Source organism: Drosophila suzukii, chromosome X, assembly GCF_043229965.1.
Source record: "Drosophila suzukii chromosome X, CBGP_Dsuzu_IsoJpt1.0, whole genome shotgun sequence".
In the NCBI taxonomy this organism is placed as follows: Eukaryota; Metazoa; Arthropoda; class Insecta; order Diptera; family Drosophilidae; genus Drosophila; species Drosophila suzukii.
In genome coordinates, this window is record NC_092084.1 from 20,443,873 (window position 1) to 20,470,648 (window position 26,776).

The following is a 26,776-nucleotide window of genomic DNA, read 5'->3' on the forward strand; positions in this document are numbered from 1 at the left end:
TTTATAAAATTTAGTGATTCCAGTAATACAGAGAACAAAGAAAGAGATAATTGTTTAATAAAAACAAAATTAAAATAGCTTACATTTATTTTAGGCTTAAACAAAATGAGAGAATACCCTCTTTAGAAATCCGCGCCCAATTTTAAATACCATTATATGCCTGTCTAGTATTTACTCCATTTAGTACATTTTGCTTGCCGGTATTTCTTGCGGCACTGTTGCGGTCACACTCGCCGCCTGGTCACACGAGTATTTGCCTTTTTATTTTAATAAAATAATCAAATAATCGTCGCTTCGGTTTCGGATTCGGAACATAGAAATTTGTCGCCCCAGATAGTCCAACCGCAGATCGCGCGTTTTCCCCCCAAATAAAAACCCGAAAATTCGTCTAGGATATTTTCTTGTTTTTTTTCTGTTTTTCCACGGCAAAAAAATTTAATTTTTTTTGAAACACCAAAACAACAACAACACAAAGTGCGTGCGCGTGCAAAAACGGCGAGAAAACGAGAAAAAATAAATTGTGGGCGAATCAACAAGCAAAAGAGAATGAGCGATGATGAGGAGAAGAGGCAAAAGCAGAGGCAGTTGTCGTAGTACTAGTACCAAAAAGAAACTGCGAAATGTGAAGTGACAAAAATAACAACAGCAACAACAAGTAACGAAAGAGAAAAGCAAAAGCAAAAGAAGGTAAAAAGCAAAAAGGCGAAAAAGAGCGCAAAAATATACGTCTACAAAAAGCAGCAGCAGCAGCAGCAACAACACAAAAATTAACTTAAAAAAGTCGTGAATTCAACGTACTATATATATATATATATATATACGAATACACCAACACACACACGCAGTGTGAGGAGGAGAGAGCGAGAGCGTGCGTTATTTATTTTATATTTTCGTTAATCATTTTTCGCATTTTGTGGAACAAGTTGGAAAAGCGACAATACAAAATACAACAAAAGCAGCAGCAAGCAGTTTGCACCACTTGGAAGAGGTATTTATGTTTGTTTGTTTGTTTGTCCTCGCCCCGTGTATTCTTATTAGATCAGCCAGACTTCTTTTTCGTCTGTTTTGCTTCTCACTCGATTCGCCGTTATTTATGTAACAAGTGTGTGCGTGCTAAATGAAGTGCTCTCGCTCTCTCCCCCACCTCCCCATCTCATTTTATTGCTTTTTCTTTCCCCCTCTCTGCATTTGATGATTTGATTTTGTTCACTTAGTAAAGTTGCTGTAAATGTGGCTGCCACCCAAAAAAAAAAAAGAAGAAAAATAAATAATAAAAGCTCCACCGCAAAGCGCATTGAACTGGTTTATGTTGTGCTCGCTTCTTCTGCTCTTCTCTCTCGCTCTCCTCCTCCTCCTTCTCTCCATCTACTTCTTCTCCTTCTCTTTTCTTGGTTATCAACATGATGCCAGAAAAAATAAAACAGTAACAACAACAAAAGCAACGGCAGCAGAATGGAATTTGCGGATCTTTTGTTGTTGTTGTTTCGTTCGCTTTGAGCCGAACTTCTCATTCTTCTGTTGGATCTCTCTTCGTCCCTCTCTCTATCCTCTTTATCCATTTATTTAAATACAGTGGTCACCCATTAAGCGTATCTCATAAACCCTTTCAATTCAAATTCGAAAATAAAAGTTTTAAACAACTTCAAGTTAAACATTTTCCAATTGGGCAATTGGGCTGTGTTCCTCTTTCAAAAAAATCAATGCAAATTGTTTTTGCAATATAAAAAGATTTTTTAAAATGTTTATATTAAAAACTATATTTTAAAAAAAATGTTACTATAATATATGTATATTAATATTTTAGTAGTAGTATCCCAATTTATTTGCCAGATGTTAAAAGTTTTCGATCTTTATCCCACTGTACACATTAGTTAGTTCAATTGAAATTAGGTCAGATACAAAAGCAATCTTTTGGGAATTATAAGAGCCCGGGAACTGGTCACCTGCAACCAGGATCGTAAATCATTTAACAGGTCCAATCGATTCACTGTTTATCTAATTTTTTCTTACGCTACTTATTTCTGTTTTTAAACTACATATTTTACAACGTAATTTGTTTTTTGCTTATGTCGTCTCAGTGGAAAACACGCATTTCTAGCTCACAATGCAACCCACTGATGACTATAATTAATATGACTTGACTCGCCACGATAAATAGAGGCTGCCAACTTAGTCTTCTAGCCACTCTCCGCCCCTCGACTTAATTTGTTTATTATGTATCAAAAAATTAAAGCTGAGGAAAGTTTCCATCTTGTGCTCTCATGGCGGAAATTTTGTTTTTATATTAAAGTGGAAAAACCACAGGACAACATGTCAAGTCGTATAGTAGTATTAATTTGTAGTATTTAAAGCGGGCACACTCAATTTGACATTTGTAAAATGATAAAATTGAATAAAAGTGAATTAAACTTGTCTTTGTTTTAGTCGTCTTAAATTAAGAAAATGTTATCTGTTATTTTTAAATAGAGAAACGCTCAAGAAAGCCTCTAAACCACATTTAATTGTTTTGTATTTCGATTTGTTTTGCTTCATTGTTGTAGAGCAGGATTTTTTTGTGCGTCCTTACAGTGTGGCCTTGTTAACGTTTATTCGGACTTCATTTCCAGTGTGACCTTGCCTTTGGTAGTATGAGTAAAGCAATTAAATTAAAAGTTAAATTAATAATTATTCTAAACCAAAAGACGTAAAAGCCAAACATTTGAGGCGTTGGACAGTGTTGGCCTTGAATTTATAATCGCCTCCTTTTCTAAGAACTTCCACGTCACCTTCTTACTTTTCTTTCATTGCAAGGGACCTTCTGGAATTAATTGCTTGAATTATTAATGAATAAAGTCGTAAGGTATTGTACCTATTTGAAACCGATTTAACCGTAATTTATTTACAATGCAATTTCTGCCATTTGGGTTTCTGGTTGGTCGCTTATGTTCAGTTTGCTCGTGTAATTAGTGAACGGAAATTGTTTTGTGCGTCACATATGTACATATGTACGTTTGTACATATGTATATTTTTGTGTGGGGTATGTGAAGGTCAATAGGGCATATCGTTATCGTTCTTTTTTTTTCAACCACGCCCCCAAAAAGGCGCACCTAAAAAGAACATTTAAATTATTTCCGATCTGCAAAAATTCCTCTATCAAGTGCACTCGACTGTAAACAAAACAAAAAAAAAAACAGAAACAAACAAGAATTTATTTTTGCATATCATTATCGGAGTTCCAAAAATGACAACAAAAATTTTCCAAATATTCTTGGCTTATCAGGCACTTGTTGTTCGGTTTATTTTTCCATGTTTATCTGCTTCTCAGAATTTATTTTGAATGAAATTTTTGATTCGCATTCTGGCGGAATCATTCATATAAAAGAAATATACACACAAATATGTATATGAAATCTGTTCCTTGTTTTTGTTTGAGTAAGTTCGGAATTTCCATGGGTTAAGATTTTTCTCAGAATGACTCAGGCGTTAAGTGCAGATAAAAGTAATCTTTAAGTTTTAAGATAGCACTGAAATAAAGTTTTTAATTTTGTAATTATGTATTTCACATTTTAAATTTAAAAAAGAAGATATAATTTTAAATTAAAAATTCTTTGTGTTAGGCTATGAATTTATCTAATGGAAAATAAAAAAATGCTTAATGATTGGGGAACTAGATCTTGCAGTGGTTATAATTCCTTTTTCTGGATAATAAAACAAAGCCAATCCTTGTAAAATGTTTAACTTAATTTTTTTGGCATATTGTTTAATTTGATTTTCTGATTTGTTGCAGGTTCCGCCCTCCCCCAATTCCATATGCAAAATGTCTAGTCCCGACGATAGAATACCAATACACGGTAAGTGGGAACGAAGGACCCTGCAAAATGCCCCATCCCCTAGATATATATTGGGTTCTAGTTTAGGGCACTATTGGTTGGTTATTATATTATATCCTCGATTGTTGGCTGTTCGTATGTAACCTGCATATAGGCTATAGCATTAACAACATTCGGAATACATAACTCAAAATGTACACAGACCTCACACATACATGCTCAAACAAAAGCTTACACAGTCTGGCTGGGTGAGTGTTTTGTGTGGCAGTGTGTGTTGGCTTCCAAAAATAACTGTAATAAGCACATACACAAAAGCGGGCCAGAACTGCGTTGTCAATGGATGATGCACATTGGGCTGAGTTGGCAAAAAAAACGGGATTAAAAGCTCTGCACAAACTGGTTGGGAATTATAAGGGAGAATAATGAGCAGCGTATTGTCGAAGCTGGTCACACTAAGCACAGTTTGCCAGTAAATGGACGAAAAGTTATGACCAAATTGCTTTGGAATTAAAAGGCTGAAAGAATTGTTTAGCTTATGTTCAAAAAGTTTTCTATTAGATAAATGCTTTTAGATAATTCAACCTTAAACTAAAACATTTTCCTTTAGATACGAAAAAACAAAAAAAATATAATTATGTTGTGGCTGATTTCTTTATAAATGTAAAATAGGTAGATCTTTAAGTTATATAGTCATTTCAATCTTCTTATCGTTTTTTCTAACCAAGAATTATTTTATCTTCTCTACTTACTTTTTTTTGATTTCAGTCATTGCATAAATTTAGCAAATGTTTAAATCCCCTACATAGGTCGAAAACAATGACTTAAACTCTTTTAATTGTATGCTATTTTATGTGGCAGATGGTCTATTCAAATTCTTTCCCTATCTCGAGAGCAACTTCATTGCCAGCCCTCAATCAAATCAGTTAAATATTTGCACAGCTTGAACCACTGTGCGTTTGTTGCTTCTCCCGGGTGGTTGATATAGGGTGGAGGGGGTATGCCTGTACAGTGGGATCTACTAACTTTTTCGTCCCGGGCAGGCCGAGAGCAACAACAAGAACGTTGTCCATGGTCGGGTCGCCTCTGCGCGGCAAACAGAATAGATATAGGGGGCGGGGAATTATACTTGGGTGGTTGGTCTTGGTCCTGACCAGTGCTGTCGGGGTCTTCTCATCGCCACTACATCAATTTCTATAAGCTTGAAAAATTATATGTCTGCTAGTATCAAATATTTTGTAAATAAACTTCCATTCAGCTTACACTTCCAATTTTTCTTCAAAGTCGTCTCCATTTCCCTTTTTTTGTTGGGGTTCTTGTGGAAAAGAGTATATTGTATTCGTCATGCAGACGGAAGCTTTTACGACCCTATAAAGTATGTACATATATATTTGTCTATCCCAAGCCAAGTTTTTTCGTATGAACTCTAAGATCTCGGAAACTATAAAAGCAAGAAAGTTGGGATTAAGCTTACAGATTCTAAGGGTTCTTAAGCAGTGCAAGTTTGTTTCAGAAAAGTGCCACCCTCTCTCCAAAGCCAACAACGCTAAAGTCTTTTTGGTGCCCACATTTTTAAAGAGTTTATTTAAGTGCAAATTGTAATAGATTTTATTGATCCATACCTATCTAAATGCTGAGAATCGTAACAGTCGCCTAAATTGTTCAAATGTTATGAACAACTAAATTAAAAAGGCTTTGGCATAGTTAATGGTACCGCTAGCCTCCGCTAGGTGGCGTGGCCGCACCAATAGAGATGGCCTAAAATTTTTTTAAAATTGAAATTTGAAAATAGGCACTAGACTTGTTTCTTCAACAGCTCAATAGTTTTTGAAAAAAGCGTAACGTAAACGAGTTTTAAAGTCATTTTCTAGGATACCCAAAATTCGTATATTTCAATGGGTAATTATTTTTATTCTCTATTTTATAGTTTCGAAAATTACTTTTTTTTTTTATATAAATTGACTTATGTATATGAACTTTTATAAAACTAAAAATATTAAAAAAAATTTAACTAATCGAATTCAAGTGAAACATCTTTTTGAAGATGAGTTTTTTTAAGTGTCTTATTGTATCTTGGGGTATTTAAGCCAGAAAATAGCTAACTGCTCAGCTCCAATCCTGGACGCTTTCCTTTTTGGTCATCCATCGAAACCACTGCCAATGCCAAGCACGTGGATGGACTGGAAAATGGGTGGATGGATGGGGATGGGGAAATGCGAGAAAGTGGGCGGTGGTGGGTGGTGGGTGGCGGAGGAGATGGATGGTTTTGGAGCCCCGTAATCTTCGCTTCGTGCTCAGCTCTCTCGCTCCACGATTCTCGTGCTCGCTTCTGCTCTCCGTCCGTTTGTTTGCAACCAAAAAGAAAAACATTCGTTTATCGATTTTCGTCTATTTTTAGACACAAAAGCAACAGCAACAAAATTTACTTGCCTTTCAAATGGATGGTGTAAATGTATGCTGTGTGTGTGTGTGTGAGTGTGGATTGTTGACTGACGACCGGACCCGGAGACCCGGAGACCCGTAAAGCCCGTGAAACCCGGAGAACCGGGCCACGTCTTCCCTCCCTCGTTTTCTCTGTTTTGTTTTTGCCACGTGCAATCCGCCGACGCTTCCATAGATTTCAGGGGATTCCGGGGATTTCGGTGATTCTCTTCGTCGTCTCTAGAATCATTTTCCAATCCGGGTTTTAGGATCTCTGTCTAATTGCTTGGCAATAACGTTTTTCCAGTGAAAGTCCAGCTGGCGGGCATGGATATTACATTAAAAATTAACGAAAATTACATTTTTCCGTGACCAAGAACTTGTTGCAAAAAAGCATTGAATTATTAATCAGTAAGTTTTGCCCTGCCTTGGTTAATAGCTATTATAATCCACTTATTTTGGGGGCGGACATTTAGAACATGCAAATTTCGCAATGTCAAGGGTTGATTTTATAATTAGCCTTTACCTTCATCCAAGGACTTGTTGGTAGAAAAAATAAAAGCGGGGTGAATTTGTAATCATGGGTTTTGCCCACTGTTTGCTAATAGCCAAGTTAATAATTAAATCGTTCAATAATGATTAGCATTATCCACTTATTTCGAACTGAATGGGTCCCTCATCTGAACACAAAATTGAGTTATTGCTTATACAAGGTTTTTGTTGCAAAAGGTCCTTTAATTTGTAGTTCATAGTGCCAACTTTACCCATTATAAAGTTCTAAAAACTATTTTACATTATTATTATTGCACTTTGTCTGCAAAGCTTAACTTTAATATCCAATTTATTAAATTGAAGGCTAAAGACTTTGTTAAACTAAACACATCAATAAACACTTTGCAACTTTTCACAAACTTTGCAAACTTTTGGTCCAGGGGATACTTCTGAACTTTTGTAGTTGGCCCAGTTACCCTTTACTAATTCTTAAGTAAATTAAAACTTTAATAATCTTTACGACTTGTAGACCCATGGACACTTTATTTGTTGACATTGTTATTTATTATATTGAATAATGAGTCTCTTGTTTACAGAGATCTCTTTATTAAATCTATACAATGTTTTTCCTGAATATTTCCTTAGATTAATAATATTTCCGTACTGTTCTGGCATTCTTTCGGAAATGAACTTTTGGGGCATATTTATATATAGAAATTAATTGCCCAGCTTTGCATTAAAGCACACTCACATCGCATCCCCATGTGGGGCAAAATTGATTGTCTAAGACGCAATAAGTGAAAAGTTTTTCCTTTAGCTGTTTTGTTACTTTTGTTTCGTTTGTTGTTGTTCCATTGTGAAACACGCAGCACCTGCAAGAAGGTCGAACCACCCGAACCACCCAAACCTCAACAACCCCACTTATTTTGTTTTCTCCAGTGCCAGTGGAGCATTTATTGTAATGGCATTCCAAGAATAAAACTCGGTTCGCTGTTTGTGCCTGTCTCTGTGTGTTTCAGCTGTTATATAAAATCGTTAGGGTTTATGTATCGCCCTTGTAACCCCCACCCCACACAATCCACAACCCAAAACCCAAACCCCCGCCCAGAAAACCCCGGCACGCCACTGTCTTCACCATGGGGTAGTATTATTGAAAGCGGCGTCGTCGTTGCGTTCATTTATTCATTTCGTTGTAAAGGAAATGTTACCTTGTGGGTTCTGCATTTTGCCACAAATTAGATGAGTCATTTTTGAAAATAAATCCCAAGTTTTAATGTGACAGTTCGATTAGAAGTAAAGTAAATCACTAAATATACTCTATATAGTAATTAATGTTTATTGAAACATATCTACATGGGTTTGTTTCAATATTAGTTCCTGAAATCAAGCATTTCTAGATAAGAAAAATTATTTATATCAACAAGGGGTATGTACTACATATTTTTTATGGTTTTTTTTGGTTATTGTCGACCTTATCTGAAGGTTAGGGGACGGTTACAGCGATACGCCCAATTAAAGTTATTAAAATTATTATATTCCAAAGTTCTATTAATTCAACTTTGACGTGCTCTATTATCAAGAAATTTGGTTTATTGGGTTGAACACATTTCCAAATCTTAAGATCTTGTAATCTATTAATAAAATACGATATTATAACCGAAAGATAAAAGCGGAATAGAATAACTACTCTGGTTATATTTATCTTTTTTATGGTGGGCTTTACATTTGTCAAGGTAAACCCGCAGAATCGGGGTGTTTTTATATTTTGGGTGTTTTTTTTGGTCGAGTTTTATGGCCTAGAACTTTAAAACATACAAAAAACCAACAACAACAACAGGAATGTACGTATTTGTGTTCTTTTTGGCCTGGCCCAAAAGTTTAGCTGTTGTTGTTTCTATTTTTAGAATGCGCGCGCTGGAAATTTACCCACACAATACTCATACAACTGCACACACACAGATACATTGAAACCGTGCTATCACTCAAAACAAACTTATTGAGGAAGGAATAAATGAAAGAGAGACAAAAAGAGAGAGAGAGCGCGAAACAAGGAGTGTGGTGGGGGGAGGGGGTGGTGTGGGTTTGATTGGTGTGGGGGGGGGGGCGTTTGGCGGAATATGTCAAGCTGCTCTCTCACTCTCTGTTTTCGTCGTATCAATTTCCAATTGAATTTCAGTTTCAATTTCAATGACAGCAGCGCCCCTCTCATAAAATTTTATACGGTTTTTATTTTTGTTTCTGTTTTTTGTTGTTGTTGTTTCTTCTGCGACCACACTCATACACGTGCTTTTGTTTTTGTTGTGCCATTTGGTTGCCTGGTTTCTATGTCAACACACGAATTGACCTTGAAGTTGGAAAAAAGTGCTTTAGAAGAGGGGGAGTTAGAGGTAGACAGAAGGAGAAAGAGAGAGATTGAGAGCGAGAGAGAGGGGGCGGCTGATACGCATTTGCATTTATTTAAAACGGCATTGCCAAAAAGAAATAAAAACAGCTGATTGCAAGCCACTCTCTTTCTCTCGCCTTATCCCTCTCCCACTTAGTGCACCTGTAGTTGCACTCTTGCCGTGTCTCTCCTTCGTCTCTTATCATCTTTTTGAAAGGGCTTATGAACTTGGAAGTACCCTACACATGTAAACCAAAAATTTAAGGCTCTCATAAGTCGAAAATGTGGATTTAAGTCGCTTTTTAGTTAATTATGCAAAAATGTTCTTTGTGTTTTTTTTATCTATGTATGTAAATATGTATGTTGTGTAAAAATTTCATCATCCTAACTTTAGATAGGAAGATATTTTAAAATGTATGTAGCTCTTTTTCCAAAAAAGCATTATGTAAAATAAGTTTATAGTTGGCAAAAGGGAATCGCAAATTCGCATCTAATATTCATTTCGCGTTTGATTTCCTTTGAATTTTGCCTGAAATTTCCACTTGGATTTTGTCTTCACGTTTTAAGTTCACACAACACTACAGATACTTATGTACATATGTACCTAAGCGATGTTGTTTGTGCTTTCCTTTGTATTTTATCTCGTTTCACTTTTTGTACTTGTTTCTCTGTGTTTTTGTGCAATATGCACTGCTGTTGTTGTAGTTGTGTCTGTAGTTGTAGTATCTGTGTGTTGCCACTTCTAAATATACTCCCCAAAGCCATGCACGATTTATAAATGCGGCTAAAAATAGAACGGCCAAGCAGAGCGGCAAGCAGCGCAGCAAGCAGCGCAGCAGGTCACGGCCTGTTCAGTTAGATATGCACCGACACACACACACTTGTAGACACCCCACCCACAGCTGCGGCCAAATAAATAAGGCCAAAGGAAAAGCAAAAAGAAAATATAACTTAGTTTGGTTATTTATAGGTCAGGATGTGCGTGATGTCCTTTATTTAAAAGGTTTTACATTTTTAATAATACGTACTGTCAAAATTATATACTCAAAAAAAAACTCCAAATCAATAACAAATCTATTGAAAAATTATTTCGTTTTTGTTACAAAATAATAACGTAGATAGTTCTATTAATTTTAATTTAACTGTAGCATACATATGTACATATTTACATACATTATGCACATGCGTTTGTGCTTTTGTTTTGTTGCTGCTTTTGGGCTTTGCTCTTTTTAATTCTATTTTTAGCCCCACCACATAACAGCTCAATATTCAATTAAAATCAATTTCTAGACCAAAAAACTTGACTTTGCTGATTAGATCAGCGCTTGTCAGAAACAAAAAGAGAGAGAGAGAGAGAGAGAGAGAGAGAGAGGCAATCATTACTAATTGGACTTTTCGGTTAGTCATCTCCGCATTCTTATTGGCGCGCAATTAGTCCAGAAAAAGAATGAAAAGAGAGAGATGGGGAATAACATCTCCTCTCTTTTAGCTTTGCTACCAGTGTTTATCAATGAAATATTTTCCAACCGATTTTTCCTGATTTTTTCGATTTTTGTTTCGTTATTTTTCTTTGGCAGCAAATCAAAATTTTTGAGCGGGCCAAAAGAGAGGAAGACAGAGAGAGAAAGATAGAGAGAGAGGTAAAATAAAAGTTGCTTGGGCGTCACGTGCGACAAAAAAAAAGAAAAAAAGCTTAAGCAAAAGTCGAGAGGAAATCGTTGTAATCGCTGTTAACTTGTACTGTACAAGGTTACTATAAATAGTTATACACTGAGAAAAACTAAAAAAGAAGATCAGTCTAAATATCCCGAAGAAATTCTCCAAAACAATATTTTTTAAATAATCAAAGAGACATTTTCAGTATTCAATAAATGCAGTAAAGTTCTCCCAATTTTTCTTGAATATTATATATCTGGTAGTTTAAAAAAAAACATTTTTAAATAAATTGGTTTTTTTATATCGAAACATAAATAGAATATATTTCTTCCTGTGTAAATACACACATTTACAAACAGAAATACCAACCATCGAGGGTCCAACGCGTCGAAAAAAATACGTTTTAGATTTATTTTTAAAAGCGTCTGATAAGCGCCGCCTTATCTACATAATCGGTTCGGAGAGCCAGTCACACCTCCTCCAAAATCCCGATAGAGTCTCTATCTATATACGTGTATTTATATGTGTATATAAAATATACACGAATCTATATATCCCTCTCCGAAACGTTTCAATTTCGCTTGCTCAGTCGTGTGTTTACATTGTCAATTCGCAGATCTGCCATCAGAAGCCGGAAGCGATGAGCGATTGCTGCACATAACGCCGGGCACTCTGACATTGGACTTCAAGCCCCATTCGGCGGTGGATATCGATCAGCAGATCATGGAGGTGAGTGTTCCCAACATCGCTATGAATCGATCTAGACGTTCCCTGATGAAATACCACCATGGGTAGTTTGATTTCGGGAGGTTTTTTCATAATATCACACGTTAATATACCAGGTTTAGGGATTTGCTACATTTGTAACATTATAAATCATCAGATCATCATAATTACTACAGAATTATTTATAAAGTCATTACAAATGTATGGTTCCTGATGCAGAAGCAAATCCTAATATAAGCTCAAGTAAACACTTGTTTCCATGGGCAGGTTAGGAAAAATCAGTGAGGTTATCAATATTTTATAACTCCGCAGCCTGGCCTGAGGTATTTTAAATATAAAACATGTCGTCATCGTAGTCGTCACAGAATTTCATTAGTTTTCTGCGATTTGTGCTGTTTGAACAATGGGTTTCGGGGTTTCTTGTCATTATATTGTGAAATGTTGATGATAGGAAAGATAGATGGTTTATAAAACATCTGTACTAATAGGAAAGTTATTATCAATAACATAATAATATCATGACAACAGTATATATTTAAAAAAAATAGCAAAGCATCCGAAACTCAAAGATTAGTTCAACTTAAGGATATGTATCTTATAGATACTATCTATGCATACTAAGTTTAAATAAAAATTCCAACTTTTAATTCGGAAAAGTAGTATTCTAGTTTAATGAACTTGCAATCCTGTAGGATCTGGACCACCATTTCGTATTGCTGGCCAGCTCTTTTGTCCAGTTTTTCCAGATGGGTTTTCCACATTTTCCCCTTTTGCTGTTTTATTTTTGTTGAGCTTTTCGTTCGTTTTCCGCTTTATTTATACTTTATTGGCCTGGCTCTTGTGTGGTGCGTGTAATCAAGCGAGTGTGTGTGCCGATGCCGATGCGATGCTGCTCCTCTTGTTGGGAGTCTAAATTTAAACGCGTGTACAACTTAATGATTCTATATTTATTGTTTTCACTACGAAAATATGTATGAGTTTTTGCGCATTTTTTAAATAAAATCATCTAAAAATAGGCAGAAACCGAGTCAAGAGAGCCGCACAGCGAGCGAGAAATGTTGGAGAAGATGCGAGTGCAGAGGATATATAGATGATACTGCCTATAATGGACATACGAGTTTTAAAAAAATATTTAAAATAAGAAAACGATTTAATTGAAATTATTTGGGGGTCGTTTTTTTTTTTGGTACTAAGGTATTATTTTTATATTATAAAAACATTTATGTTAAAATAGATATGATGTTATTTGATTAAATGTGGCAGTGTTTCCAAAGGTAGCATTATATAAAAATAAAAAAAACTAGTAATATTATTTGTAGGATTCAGATTAGCGTATTATTATATTATTAAAAAATACAAAAGAAGTTAATCCTTACAAAAAATTTAAATTAAATTATGGTGTTATATGGGGTGGTCAAGAGATCTCTAGTGATTTAAAACCACATATCAAATAAAAGCGTTGGAAAGAATTATACTATATGTTTTTACACAAATTATAAATATGTGTTTAGAAAAAGAAAAAGAGTTGTTAGTCCTTAAAAATCAATAAAATTAAATCATGGTGTTATATGGGCCTGTCAAGAGATCTATAGAGATTTAAAATCATCTATAAGAGCGTCAGAAAGTATGCTATATGTTTTTACTGGAATGTTAGGAGGATGCCGTCGATCATTTATAAAATCATCCTATCTGTAAAAAGATTTTAGCGGTTGTTTACTGTACCGGGACAACATTTATAGGCATTTGCGTTGTCTCTCTCTGACTTGTGCCCACTGTAGCCGGGCACGATGGCCAGCATGTGCATTTGTAGCAGCCCACCTGCTCGACCCCCTCTGTACCCCTGCCCCTGCTCCTGCCACGCCCCTCCCCCTCCCCCCAACGCCCCTGTTCTTTGAGGAGCGCTGCTGCTTCTTCGTATTTCTGGTACTGCTTGCATTCAATTTATAGTCTTGGGGATTTATTTATGCCTCGATTTTTGGCTGCAGTTTGCTTTCTTATTTTTGTCGTAATTTTTGGTTTTTATTTTTACTTTTTTTTCTCGTCGCATTTCTTTTGTTTTGTTTTCGTTTGAAATCGTTATTTTTAGCGTCAAAGAGTGTTTTATATGCAGCATAATGTTCGACGTGTTCTTTTTTTCTGCTTGCCACAACCCGCCGCCCACCTTTTTTACCCTCACTCTATGCACTAAAAAAAGTAGGCAGCATTATTGCAAAAATTAAATAAAAAATATAATAAATAAATCATTTTCAAGGCAAGGTTTTATTGGTATTTTTAAATATTGGTATTTATTTATTGGTATTTTATATAGTATTTTATTTTAAAAAATTTGGTATTAATTTGAAGTGTTGATAAAAAGTCTATTTAATGAAATAAAAATACCCAAATATCCCTAAAAATTAAGATTGATAACGTTTTTTTTAATATGATCACTTTTTTCTTTTCTGTGTAATTTGCCCATTTTCCTCCCATTTGAACTGCCTTCGGTTTTCATCAACGCGTTTGCCGTTTTTGTTATTTTCGGTTTTTCCTTTGAATTTATTTTTGTTCTTTTATAAACTCTGCGGGTTTTATTTTTAAAAAGAACACACACACACTCACACACACACACTTGGCTGGTTAGATCACGCACACACAAACAATTGCCAATCAGTGAAAATGTTTTATTGAATTCCTCAGTCTATTTTCCGTTAGCATTTTGTGTTCTGTTTTCGTTTTCCGTATTTTTTTTTTTCGGTTTCGGTGGCACGAGCAAAATGCAAATTAGCAAAAATTGATGGGGGGAGTGGGTGGTGGGGTGGAGTGGGAGGGTTGACAAGATCTTAATGAAGATGATCATTGATCTTTGATCTTCGCGCACAAATTGGGCAAGAATAGTTTGGCATTTTGGGAAAGAGAGCGTAAGGATTGGAATTCGATGGCGATGGGAAAGAAAGATTTATAAAACCCAGAAACAGTTAAGATACTTTATAAAGTGGGTGCAGCTAGTCCCATTATAATACATTAATATACAATACAGAAAGTCCTATAACTATTACTCTGAATCATAAAATTCAGAATTTCCGGAATTTTTTTTGCTAATTTACAGCGAATCTTGCTTACAACATGGGCTTGTTAATATTATTAACCTGTTTTTAGATACCACTTGCCATTATAATGATCTTCTTAAAATACAAAACATTTTTTTTAAACAAGTCTAAAAATAGAGCAATCTGTGATCGATTACTAAAGCGTTTCCACTGAATCTATTATCCATCCAATTTCCGGAAATTCCTCATTCGAACCAATCATCGTCATCATCACACTTGGATGATCATTATTGAGTCAGGGCAGACATTGCATTTTTCCGCTTTCATTTCATTTCATTGGATTTGATTTAATTTGTTTGTGTCTCCGCCCTTCTTCTATTTTACATTTTTTTTTGTTTTTAACCCGCTCCGATCCGCACTGTTTCTATTTATATGGGCGTGCCTGTGTGTTGTCTTATGCCCTGCTATAATTATAGCGCAGGTATTTATAATTATAGCATTGGCCATAGCAACTGGCGAATGTTGTGCAAGCGGGCGTCGCTGCAGGGGGTGGTGGGTGCTTTTGGGGGGTGGGGGATTGCAGTTTCCTAGAAATCTATGAGCTATGTGGCATATGGTAAAGACTCTGTTCCTCTGTAGGGAGAAATCTAGTTTTAGCCGATCTGACCTTTGGTCAATCGCATGTTTTGTGCCTGGGTATTTTCGTCTATCAATGTATCATGTCTTCAATATTGAATCAATCTTAACCAGGATGATTATGCTACAATATTTAATCTTGCTTATAGAATATCTTCAATATCCTACAAATGATGGATAGTATATATAATACTTAAATGACTCAAAAATACATTAAATACATTGTAAGAAAATACTTTATTTCAGTTTATAGCTAAAAAATACCGAAATTAAGTATTCTATAGTTAGATGAATCTATACCATTGAAGACTAGAAAATCTATCCAACTATAACCCATAGAGAAAATATAAACCACATACAAAAATGAATTGAATAATTTAAAATAATTTAAATGAAACATATTAACTACTAAGCTCATAAATATTGCAATAAATAGGTTTATTTACGATTAATTCTCCAAAATATTCAAAAAAGCTGACATTTTTGGTATTTATCTAAAACTCTTTGTCTCCAACTTTTGTAATATCAGTGTGCCATTGTAGCTCTATTTTTTTTTTGCCGTGTAAGATGCGATTGTTGAGATGTTTGAGTAATCATTTTGTTGACGATCCTCTATCGAAGAAGCCAAACGCCCATTTGTCTACCCAAGTTTTCTCTCTCTGTCGCCCGCTGTCTTCTGCTTGCCGCTTTCTTCACCTCTCTTCCGCTTTGTGCTCTTCTGGCGGCGCTCTTTCTCTGCCATCCATTCAGGCATCCATCGTAACAGTTTCGAAATTTGTGTTTATATTTGATTTTTTCGCCAGTTGGGCCAGTCGGCCGAGTGAAACTGAAATGAAAGCGCCTCCCTCATTTCCCAGCAAATGCCGAGGCCAAAGCGAACGCGCCAAACACCAAAAGGAAAATACAAAATAAAAATAAAAATACAAAATAAAAATAAAAATACAAAAAAAAAAAACAGAAAAAAAACAGAAAAACTAAAAACAGAACTAACAGGAAAAACTAAGCATCAGAAAACTTAAAACCAAAACAGCATTCAACGTAATCCAAACACGCAGTTTTCGGAAATTCTATGAAAAAGTGCCAAAAAGTGTATAACCAAATATCGAAAGCAAACAGGCAGAAACTACAAAAAAATCTTAAAAAAATAACAAAAGTGGCAGCAGAAACCAAAGATTATTATTTATTGAGTGAAGTAAGCCGAAAAGTGTGAACACCTTTTTTTCCACCTGAAATTCACAATGCAAGAAGACAAACCAAATAAAAACAAGAGATAAACATCAGTTGCTGTATTTATTTATTTATTTTCCGTTTATTTTTGCATGTGTGACTGCGTGGGGGGTGACACTCACACATACACATATAACCACAGAAAGAAAAGTAGAGAGTATAAGAAAGAGAGAGGAGAAAGCATATGGCTAAGGTCATGGGAAATATGCAAATATTATGACACATCCAAAGAACACAAGTGATCAGGAAGATAAAAACCAAAATAACCAGAGGATCAAAAAAAAAATCAAATAACAATCAGTGTTACTTTGCAAATTTAATCGATGATCGTATTTTTGTTATCGCTGATCGGCTTTCTTTGATTAAAATCGATATTTTTATTACACTCTATCGAATAATCATTTATTAGAAACATAAAAAATATGAAGTGCAACTTTATCAAATAATAATTTATTAGAAACAAAAAAAATATTAAGTGCAACTTGTTAAACTAATCGAACGTTTATTAACGCTAATCCTCTATATTTAATTAAAATCGATTAAGTTTCTGATTTTAATCTTAATCGATAAACTTTTGTTTATCTCTGATTTGATTTTTGTAACTGGTAACCTATAAACTTTAGTGAGCAATAAATGACTAAAATATAAAAATTAGTTATCAATGCCTAATCAAAATTCCCGTTTAAACATAAACCAAAATTTCAATCAACCTTTGAGATTAAAATAACATATTTGTGTGTATCTCAAAAATATACAATCCGATTGGGATTTTTTCCATACAAAAAATATTCAAATACATTTTTCTAAGCCGCAATCAATTTAAAATCATATTTACAAAGATGCTGTTATAATATTAAATATTTTATTTGCTAAATAGCTTACAAATTAATGAGCGTCGTATTCTTAAATATGTAATTAAGCATATTACATATTTAAGAATATAAAATCTAACGAAGATATTAATAATATTATCAACTCAGATACATCAGGTAAAAATTTATCTGTTAAATTTCAGATTGATTGTTTGTTTCTAAGATAGCGCAAATTGATAACCGATGAGTATTTCGTCATCTAGCGTGTAGCGATTCCTTCTAAATATATTTTTATACATTTTTCCGTAACACTTACTTTAATTTTTTATTTATTTAATTTTTTACAGCTCAAGAAGAGCCAGGAACTGCAAAAGCAGCGGCTTTTACACACGTTTCAGGAGCAATCGAAGCAAATGGAATTGGAGCATAAACTCCAACTGGAGCACAAGTATCAAGTGAGTAGACGACGCAGCTCAGTTGATGATCTACAAGTCTTTTGGTTGCTGTTGCTATCTATCTACTTATTTTTTTTCTGGCTCGTCTTTATAAATAATAATAATAATAATGACGATGATGATGAGATGTGAGTATGTCTATGGCTGTGTGGGGGCGAAAGACAGAAATTGAAAAAAAAAATATTTAAAAAAATGAAAACAAACGACAAAGTAAAAGAGAATTGAGATGAAATGAAATTATACATATGAAATATATTATATTATCGTGCCGGAAGTGTCGGAAGCAGCTTGTGTGATGACTAAGGCCATCGTTAGCACTCTATATAGCCATGTCACACAGGTCTTTAATGTTCCAGAAAATGTCTCGCTAAATCACTGACGACGATCTCTATTTTGACCCACGTTTATATTTTGCGCATTCAAAGTGTTATAATATCTTTAGTGTGTCGCACGATCTAGAATTAGTCACCTTTCTTTTTTAAAAGAAATATTTCCGGGAAATATCAATATAAAATGTTTAATATCTAGCTAATTTTGAATTTTTTAATTGAATATTTGCTAGATAGATTTACTAAGTAGCAACAGCAACAATCATCGAACTTCACCAACCAAAAATGCATAAATTTCTATTACTTTCCCCAATCACCTTGATAAGAAACAACAAACAAACAAACGATTCTCTCTCGAACTTATTGTAATTATTCAGTTTGCGGTGAATTCACATGGCGCTTTCCAGGAATTGCGAAACGAGAGCATGGTGACAGCCGCCGCCGCAGCCGCCGCGGTGGCTGAGGAGCAACATCGCCAGCAGCAACATCATCAGCAGCAGCAACACCAGCAACATCAGCAACACCAGCAGCATCAGCAACACCAGCAGCAGCAACAGCAGCAGCAGCAGCAACACCAACAGCAGCAGCAGCAACAGCAACAGGGACGCGGCAGGGACGGCATGAAACTCAAGCAGTGTAGCGCCAATGCCAGTCCCGAGGTCAAACAGATTCTCAACGTAAGACATCCAATCTCTAGTCCACATAGTACCCAAAGTCCCCAAAGGATCCGCTCTGATCAAATTCCCATTCCATTGACAGTGCTTCATCATGAGCAGGAAGTCGCAGGCGGCGCAATCGAATGGCACGACCACGTCGCCCTACAGGAATCGGTAAGATGGGTTCTTTTAGACTCTATAAACACCTTGAGATATAGGGTATACATTTCAAAAAATAAATAGAACAAAATAGTACTTCAATTTTTTAATATATTTAGTTTTAATTGATTTATTTCTTTATACTGTACATTTCAATTGTCGAATGGTTTTAAAAAACCTTATTCTTACAACCTCATAAAAAATTCAAATCTTTATTTTAAGAGACTTTTCTATCCCAGATGTTAAACTAAAAGTAGGTTTTAAGTCTAGAAAATGATAGAAAAATAAAAAGTTTAGAGTTTAACAGCGTTCGAAAGCTTTCTATTAAGCAGGCAGAGGAAATAGCTCTAGCTGGTTCTCTGCCGCCACACAAACAGTGTACTAGAGCGGTTAGCATACGCACATCGATAAGCTGTCCGTGCAAATAACTCACACAAATTAAAGCCAAAATGTCATTTTAGTTTAACTTGCAGACGAGAAAATGGTCTTTAGACAAAAACAATCCATTTTAAATTTAAAGTATAAACACCTAGTGGGTGGTTTAATAAATACATATTATTATAATACAAATTTCAACCACATTTTTTTTAAAACAGGTGAAAAATAAGGATGTATCAACGTACTTATATCGACTAGTATAGTTAAGTTCAAAGAAAAATATGAATACATTTTTAGTTACAAATAAGTTTATCACCCCAACGATACTAGTGTTATACAAGTTCATTACACCCAAATGGGCTTAACACACAAGAGATAACTACCGAACACAAAAATTGCAACTTAAATGGGAAAATTCCACAGCAATGACCGTAAAAATTCCTTGAAAATATATCTTTATATGCACGCCCACCATTCCCATCACTCTCCCGCCATGGCTTATCATATATAATCCTTACGTATTTCTTTTGCAGTGGCGTGGTGAAGAGCTCCTCGGGCGAATCCCTACCAGCTGGAACCGTGACCAGTGCGCATCCGTACAAAATACCTCAGCCGCCCTCCTCACTGCTCAAATACGAATCTGATTTTCCGCTGCGGAAGACAGGTGAGTGAAATAACCAGCCGCCTGCCCTTGAATACTACGATGTGTCATCCAGGTGGGATGGGTGAGATTCGAGATTCTTCCGTCTCCGAAAGCCCAAAGTCCCCCTGTGAAGAACGACGCAATGAATGAAAGCCCTCGCCTGAGTTTCTATTAAAATCCGTTTTTTTGCCTGACACTGCTGCTGCTGTAACTTCGATTTATTGTCTAACCACAGAAGATGTTCACAAAGATAGGGGGTAACCAGAAAAAAATATATATTTTGTGGGGGTGCACGTAACTAAAATGCCAGAGAGGGAATTGTTTAGATAATATTCGTTGGGTAATATCTGGTTATAATGGGTTCTGTTTAAATTGGGTAAGATTGGATAAGTTAGCTTATAATCCAGAACAAGAATCGTGTTATAAAATGTGGATTTCTGGTACTTGTGTACATTTAAGTCAGAACTTTGGTCTCAGAACAAAAGTTACCTAAAATTTCTTTAAATAAGAAGGGATTTGTTAAGAACACTATTCATGATCTATAGATTTTCGATTTGTTGTTCAAATCGAATGTATAATTAGAAAAACGGCTATATATTATAATAGTTTACAATCATAAAGCGTATAGGGGTTTAACATATAGGGGTTAAACAGTTCGGTTAAATATTTTGCAAGCTGTTAGTGGTAGATAAAGACTCGTTTCGATATAATTGAAAAGTAGTAAGCAGCAAGCATGGCTTTCAAAGTGAACAGCTAACTACTAATTGCAAGTTTGTTTTAAACGCCCTCACCTGTAATTATAAGCCCAAAGCTCTTAACCCCCGAACTAACCCAACACGTGTGTGAACCGCTCCCAAAACAGCATCCGAACCGAACCTGCTGAAGATCCGGCTGAAGCAGAGCGTCATCGAGCGCAAGGCCCGAATCGGCGGACCGGCGGGAGCCCGGCGCCAAGAACGCCTCCTCCAGGCGGCGCACCGCAGGCAGCAAAAGAACTCCGTTCTCACAAGTACGTATCATCCATCCATCATGTAACATCCATCATCCAGACCCATCAGAACTCAAGTCACATTTTCAGAACCTCGTGACCGAATGATCAGTTCGCTGAGGATATATAATAGAGTAGTAGTGTTCATATTATCATAAATTATTCAAAAACATTACCATTTAAATCAAGAAGTGTAGATCTTGTTAAAACCTATCAGAACTGAAATTAGAACTATCAAATTGATACCAAATGATCAGATCGCTGAGGGTATACAAAAGAGTAGTCTGCTGGTAGAATATTATAAAGCTAGTATTCATATTATCATAATAATTCATACTAAATTATTCAGAAACTTTACCATTTAGATCAAATACGGTAGATCTTCTTAAAACCTTTCAGAACTGAAATTAGACTTATAAAATTGATACTTAACATTTAGGCATATTTCTTTTTTTAAAAACCTTTATCCCTTAACATTTTTTATGGTAATATTTATGTGATATCTAAAAGACTATAAAGTACAGAACCATAGTTTTGGATTTTTAACAAAACTTAAAGAACCTGTGAGTTGTACAAGTTATAGTGAATTATTTGGAGCTGTCATTAAAGGAACCCTGTTCCTCAAAATTATAAGCATAGTAAACACTCAGAACCCAGACAAACGCATAACACATACTCAAATTACAATTAAGTATTCAGAATTAAAGTTAATTTGTAATATATTATAATTGATTAATAATGTTTTATTTTTAATTGTTGTTGTTATTGTTAAATTGTTGTTTATCGCTGTTGTTTTTACTGCTCCTGTTTAACTAACTCTGACCATATCGCTCAGCTCAATAAATGTACTCCTCCTAATTTTATCAAATCGTTTGTACAATCCTTATTAATCAGTGTTTTATAAACCTAAATCCATAGACTGCAACAGTACACCGGATTCGGGACCCAATTCCCCGCCCTCGGCAGCCGCCCTGGCGGTGGGCGTGGTCGGGAGCCGCGGATCGCCGACCAGTGCACCCATCCAGGAGGAGAACGAGGAGGGCAGCCAGTATCAGCCGGGCCAGCGGAGCAGCATCAACGATTTGCCATTGTTCAGCTCGCCATCGCTGCCCAACATTTCGCTGGGGCGACCGCATTTACCCAACTCGGCGCAGGCGCACGCCCAGGTGAATGCCCAGGTGGCTGCCCAGGCCCAGGCGCAGGCACAGGCGGCTCAGGCTCATGCCATGTTCGCTGCACTGCATCAGCATGTGGCTGCCGCCCAAAGTGGCTGTGGACAGCCGGGCTACTACAATCCACTGGGCATGGCCTTTGTGGGTCGCCAGCCGGCGCCGCTGGCCATGATTCCCTCCACGGGGATTGCGCCGCAGCAGCCGTCGCCAGTGGTGCGCAGTGCCTCGGCCACGTCGACCTCCTCGTCGCAGGCCTCGCTGGTGGGCGATGTGGCGCCGCCGCAGGCCCATGCTGCCTCCACCATTCTGCCCTCGTCCTCGTCCTACATGCAGCAGCTGGGCGGCGTGGCCGGCTCGGCGGTTAATCTCCATGCCGCCGCAGTGGCTGCAGCGGCAGCAGCAGCAGCCGCCGCCGGATCACTGCCGCCGACCAATAGCCATGGCCATGGTCACGGCAACCATGGCGGCCACGCCCATGCCCATGGACACGGGCATAGCCATGCCCTCTATGGCGGCCACCAGCACAATGTGCCCATCACGGATGCCCAGGTGGCGCAGGTGCATCTGCACAAGCAGGGCCACCGGCCGCTGGGACGGACGCAGTCGGCCCCACTGCCCCTGGGTCATCCCATGCTGACCGGAGCCGGGCAGCTGAATGTGGCCCAGACGCACTACGAGAATAGTGAGGTGAGTGACCTGGTTTTTTATCCTCTTCAACAAAGAAACCCTTTAATAATGCCCCATTTTATTTCAGGCGGAGCGTCAGGCGTACGAGCACCAGGTGCTGAACCAGAAACTCCGCCAGACCGTCCTGACCCGCAGTGGAGCAGCTGCAGCCGCCGCCGCCGCTGCTGGCGTGAATGTGGTGCGCGAGGCGCAGCTGAAGGAGGAGGATGACGACTCGGCCGCCGAGGTGATGGACCTCACCGACAAGAAGAAACCGCCGAAGACGGTGCTGACCAGCACGATAGCCACCAGCACGTCCCAGAATCTGCCCGAAGCATTGGCCGCGGCGGTGGCAGCAGCCGCCTACCGTGCCCCGCCCTCCAGCAACTCCGCCTCCGTCACCAAGTCCGGCATCAAGCTGCGGGATCAAGAGTATCTGCAGCAGCAGCGGGAGCAGCTATTGCTGCTGCAGCAGGAGGAGGAACTGGCCAAGGGTCTTATGCGACCGCTTTCGCGGACGCTTAGCAGTCCGCTGGTGCCGTTGGGTCCGCATGGTCTTAGCCAGATTCCGGATACCGGGCAGCAGCCGGCGCCCATAGCCACATCCTCGTCGGCCGATCATATACCGCCCGTGAACCTCTCGCTGCCGCATCGCCAGCACCGCCAGCTTATGAGCACCCTGTATGCCAGCCATTTGCGCAACCACCAGCAGCCACCGGCGAGTGGTTCGCCGCCGCACAAGGTCACCACCGGATTGGCCTACGATCCGCTTATGCTGAAGCACTCGTGCATCTGCGGCGACAATGCCCAGCATCCGGAGCACAGTGGTCGGCTGCAGAGCGTGTGGGCGCGTCTGAATGAGACCGATCTGGTGAAGCGTTGCGATCGCCTGCGCGCCCGCAAGGCGACCCAGGAGGAGCTGCAGACGGTGCACACGGAGGCGCACGCCATGCTCTTCGGCTCGAATCAGTGCCAGTTGAGCAGGCCCAAGTTGGAGAACACGTTGTCGGCGAGCTTTGTCCGTCTATCGTGCGGAGGTTTGGGTGTGGATCTGGATACCACGTGGAATGAGCATCATACGGCCACCGCAGCACGAATGGCCGCCGGATGTGTGATCGATTTGGCGCTGAAGACGGCCAAGGGGGATCTGCGGAATGGATTCGCCGTTGTCCGGCCGCCGGGCCATCATGCGGAGGCCAATCTGGCCATGGGCTTCTGTTTCTTCAACTCGATCGCCATTGCGGCCAAGTTGCTCCGCCAGCGGATGCCCGAGGTGCGGCGCATCCTCATCGTCGATTGGGTGGGTGTTTGTTTTTGAATGTAAATCACTAAATCTTTAACTAAATCCCTCTCTTTTTGCAGGATGTGCATCATGGCAATGGCACACAGCAAGCATTCTACCAAAGTCCCGACATTCTATATCTTTCCATACATCGACACGATGACGGTAACTTCTTTCCCGGCACAGGCGGACCCACAGAGGTGAGTTTTGGAACTGCAATGAAGTCATATGTTCAACATTTTAATGGGGAATCTTTTGTTTATAGTGCGGCTCCGGTGCTGGTCTCGGCTTCAACGTGAATATCTCATGGTCTGGGGCACTCAATCCGCCGCTGGGCGACGCCGAGTATATCGCTGCATTCCGTACCGTTGTGATGCCCATCGCGCGGAGCTTCAATCCGGACATTGTGCTGGTCTCCTCCGGCTTCGATGCGGCCACCGGCCATCCGGCTCCGCTGGGCGGCTACCATGTCTCGCCGGCCTGCTTTGGTTTCATGACCCGCGAGCTGCTCCAGCTGGCCAACGGCAAGGTGGTGCTGGCCCTCGAGGGTGGCTACGATCTGGCCGCCATCTGTGATTCCGCCCAAGAGTGCGTGCGGGCGCTGCTCGGCGATCCCGCCGCCCCGATAGCCAAGGCCGAGCTAGAGCGGCCGCCCTGCCAGAATGCCATCAACACGCTCCAGAAGACGATAGCCATTCAGGTGGTTATGAGATACCCCCTCCATTTGGTTATCCCCATCTGATTGTTGTGTTTCTTCCTTGAATTTTTTAGCAAACGCATTGGCCCTGCGTCAGGATGCTGGAACACACGGTGGGTCTGTCTGCGCTGGAAACGCTCAAGGTGGAGCACGACGAGTCCGAGACGATCAACGCCATGGCCGGCCTCTCCATGCAGTCGATGCACAGGTGGGTGGTCCAGAATAAATTGGAAATCTATTCGAAATCTAATGATGATCTATGATTTCAACAGAACCCTATCCCGCGATGATTCCGAGGAGCCGATGGATCAGGATGAAACCAAATAGGAGGCAACGCTGGCGGAGAATGGAGGCGGGGACAAGGAGGCGGTGGGCGTGGCGTGGATATGTGGGCGTGGCACCGGGGCATGGCGAGAGGGCGTGGCCGCAAGCTGCTCAATGCACATTTAGTTATTTGTTGTAGTTGAATTGATTGTTGTTGCTGTTGTTGTTGTGGCGCTCGCTTGCAAATTGTTGTCGTTGTCATTGATCGTCTATAGCCACATCTATCTCTCTCACTCGATCGATAATTATAATATTATATCCCAACCATCCATCGCCCCCCAAAAAAGAAAATGGAGAAACATCGAAAATAAAGTAGGGGAAAATGCCTAAAAGTAGCAGAACAGGGCCTAAAGTTCAAAATGGTGGCTGTGCCTCCAAAAAAGAAATAATTATAATAATTAGAAAGAAGAACCCCTGGGAAACTGGGGAATTTTATATGAATATATATAGTATATATGGTGAGAACTTAGTTGTAGAATTCCTTGAGAGATTTTTTTTTTGTTTTTTTTAGGGTGAGAGGAGAAGAGGTATTTTAACGCACACACGAAACACACGCAACTCAATGTATCTTATTATTATTAATATTATTATTCTTTAAGTATGTGTGTTAAAAGGATATAGAAGCACTAACCTAATGGTAAATCAGTAAACTATATAAAGTTAATGTTAAAAGAGAAGATCAGGTGCAAGAAGCGTGTGTTTTTTTAAGGTAAGGTTCAACCTCAAAGTTCCCAAAAATATAAACCCCACCACGCCCACTTAGCCCGCCACCCCAGATGAAGATCGAGGGAGAGAGAGGATTACGTGTTATGTAGAATGCTTTAGTTGATAGATAAGATATGAGAAAACTTAACAGCTAACAAGTTGAAGAAGGAAAAGCGAAAAACTGAGAAAATCTTTTTGTACAATTTATAGTTTAGTGCAAGTTTCAAGTACAACATACTATTATTTAAAGAATTCTATATATATTTAAATATATATATTGTGCAATAAATGTGAGAAAATGAAAATCGAGTGCAGAGCAAAAACAAAACCACACAAAAACAGAAACTAAAACGAATAAGAGAAAATTGTTGTTAAATGTTGCCGAGATCTTATATACGTATGTATACCTAATAACTGTTACAATAATAACCCTTTATATATATACAAGTATATATATACATAAATGCACACGTGTGTGTAACGATAACGATGTTCAACAAATGTCTGAAATGAAGTAAAACTATTATTATATGTAAATAAAACACAAAACAAAGTGAACAATTTTAATAAAAAAGAAAAACCAACAAAATATACAAAATTCGAAACATTCACGCTCACACAAAAAAAACATAGTAGGTCCTGAAAAGGACCTAAAAAGCGTGAACCGGGAAAATTCTGGAATACCCGTTTAAACGCTAACCGTTAACTGTAAAACCGCTGTAATTGTATTTGTACTCGTGTACCTTTAGCTGTCTATAGCCGTCTCTCTCTAACTCGCTACCTAACAGTAAAGGAGCACCTCAAAAACGGAGAAAGGAGCAACAGACAAGGATCAAAAATTTTGAAAGGAGAAGAGAAAGTGGAGGTATAATGTGAAGAATAAGCACAACGAGAGATGGACCGATTGGCTCCAACTGGATGAAACAATTGTTAACAAATCGAAACAGAAACTAAAAACTAAACTTAAAAATGAAATCACAAATGTAACTATTAATCTAAGCGAAGGAGGAGATGCCATTGTCCTTTTATTTTTGCATGTCTGTCCCGTCCTTTTTTTTTTTTTTTTTACACAGAGAGCGGTATACGAAATGATCATTGAAAAAGGGTTTCTTTCGAAAAAAAACACGTTACTGGAA

At 38.3% G+C, this 26,776-nt stretch overlaps 1 protein-coding gene across 7 annotated transcripts; it reads left to right on the plus strand.

The window, feature by feature from the left end:
* Positions 1-222: 222 nt before the first annotated feature.
* On the plus strand, positions 223-26,229 carry HDAC4 (histone deacetylase 4). 7 transcript variants are annotated; one of them, XM_017068525.4, is made up of 14 exons: positions 223-988; positions 3,768-3,831; positions 11,376-11,488; positions 17,534-17,641; positions 18,378-18,647; positions 18,730-18,800; positions 19,697-19,827; positions 20,669-20,815; positions 21,713-22,653; positions 22,721-23,932; positions 23,995-24,114; positions 24,180-24,614; positions 24,686-24,819; positions 24,884-26,229. In XM_017068525.4, exons 2-14 carry the CDS (start codon positions 3,798-3,800, stop codon positions 24,936-24,938), a joined length of 3,771 nt encoding a protein of 1,256 aa, XP_016924014.2. In that variant the 5' UTR covers positions 223-988; positions 3,768-3,797; the 3' UTR covers positions 24,939-26,229. The 7 variants fall into 7 exon arrangements, with proteins under 7 accessions (XP_016924014.2, XP_065723932.2, XP_016924016.2 ...); XM_065867860.2 differs by having other exon boundaries at positions 223-687; positions 18,348-18,647; XM_017068522.4 differs by having other exon boundaries at positions 224-988; positions 18,348-18,647.
* The last annotated feature ends 547 nt before the right edge of the window (positions 26,230-26,776 follow it).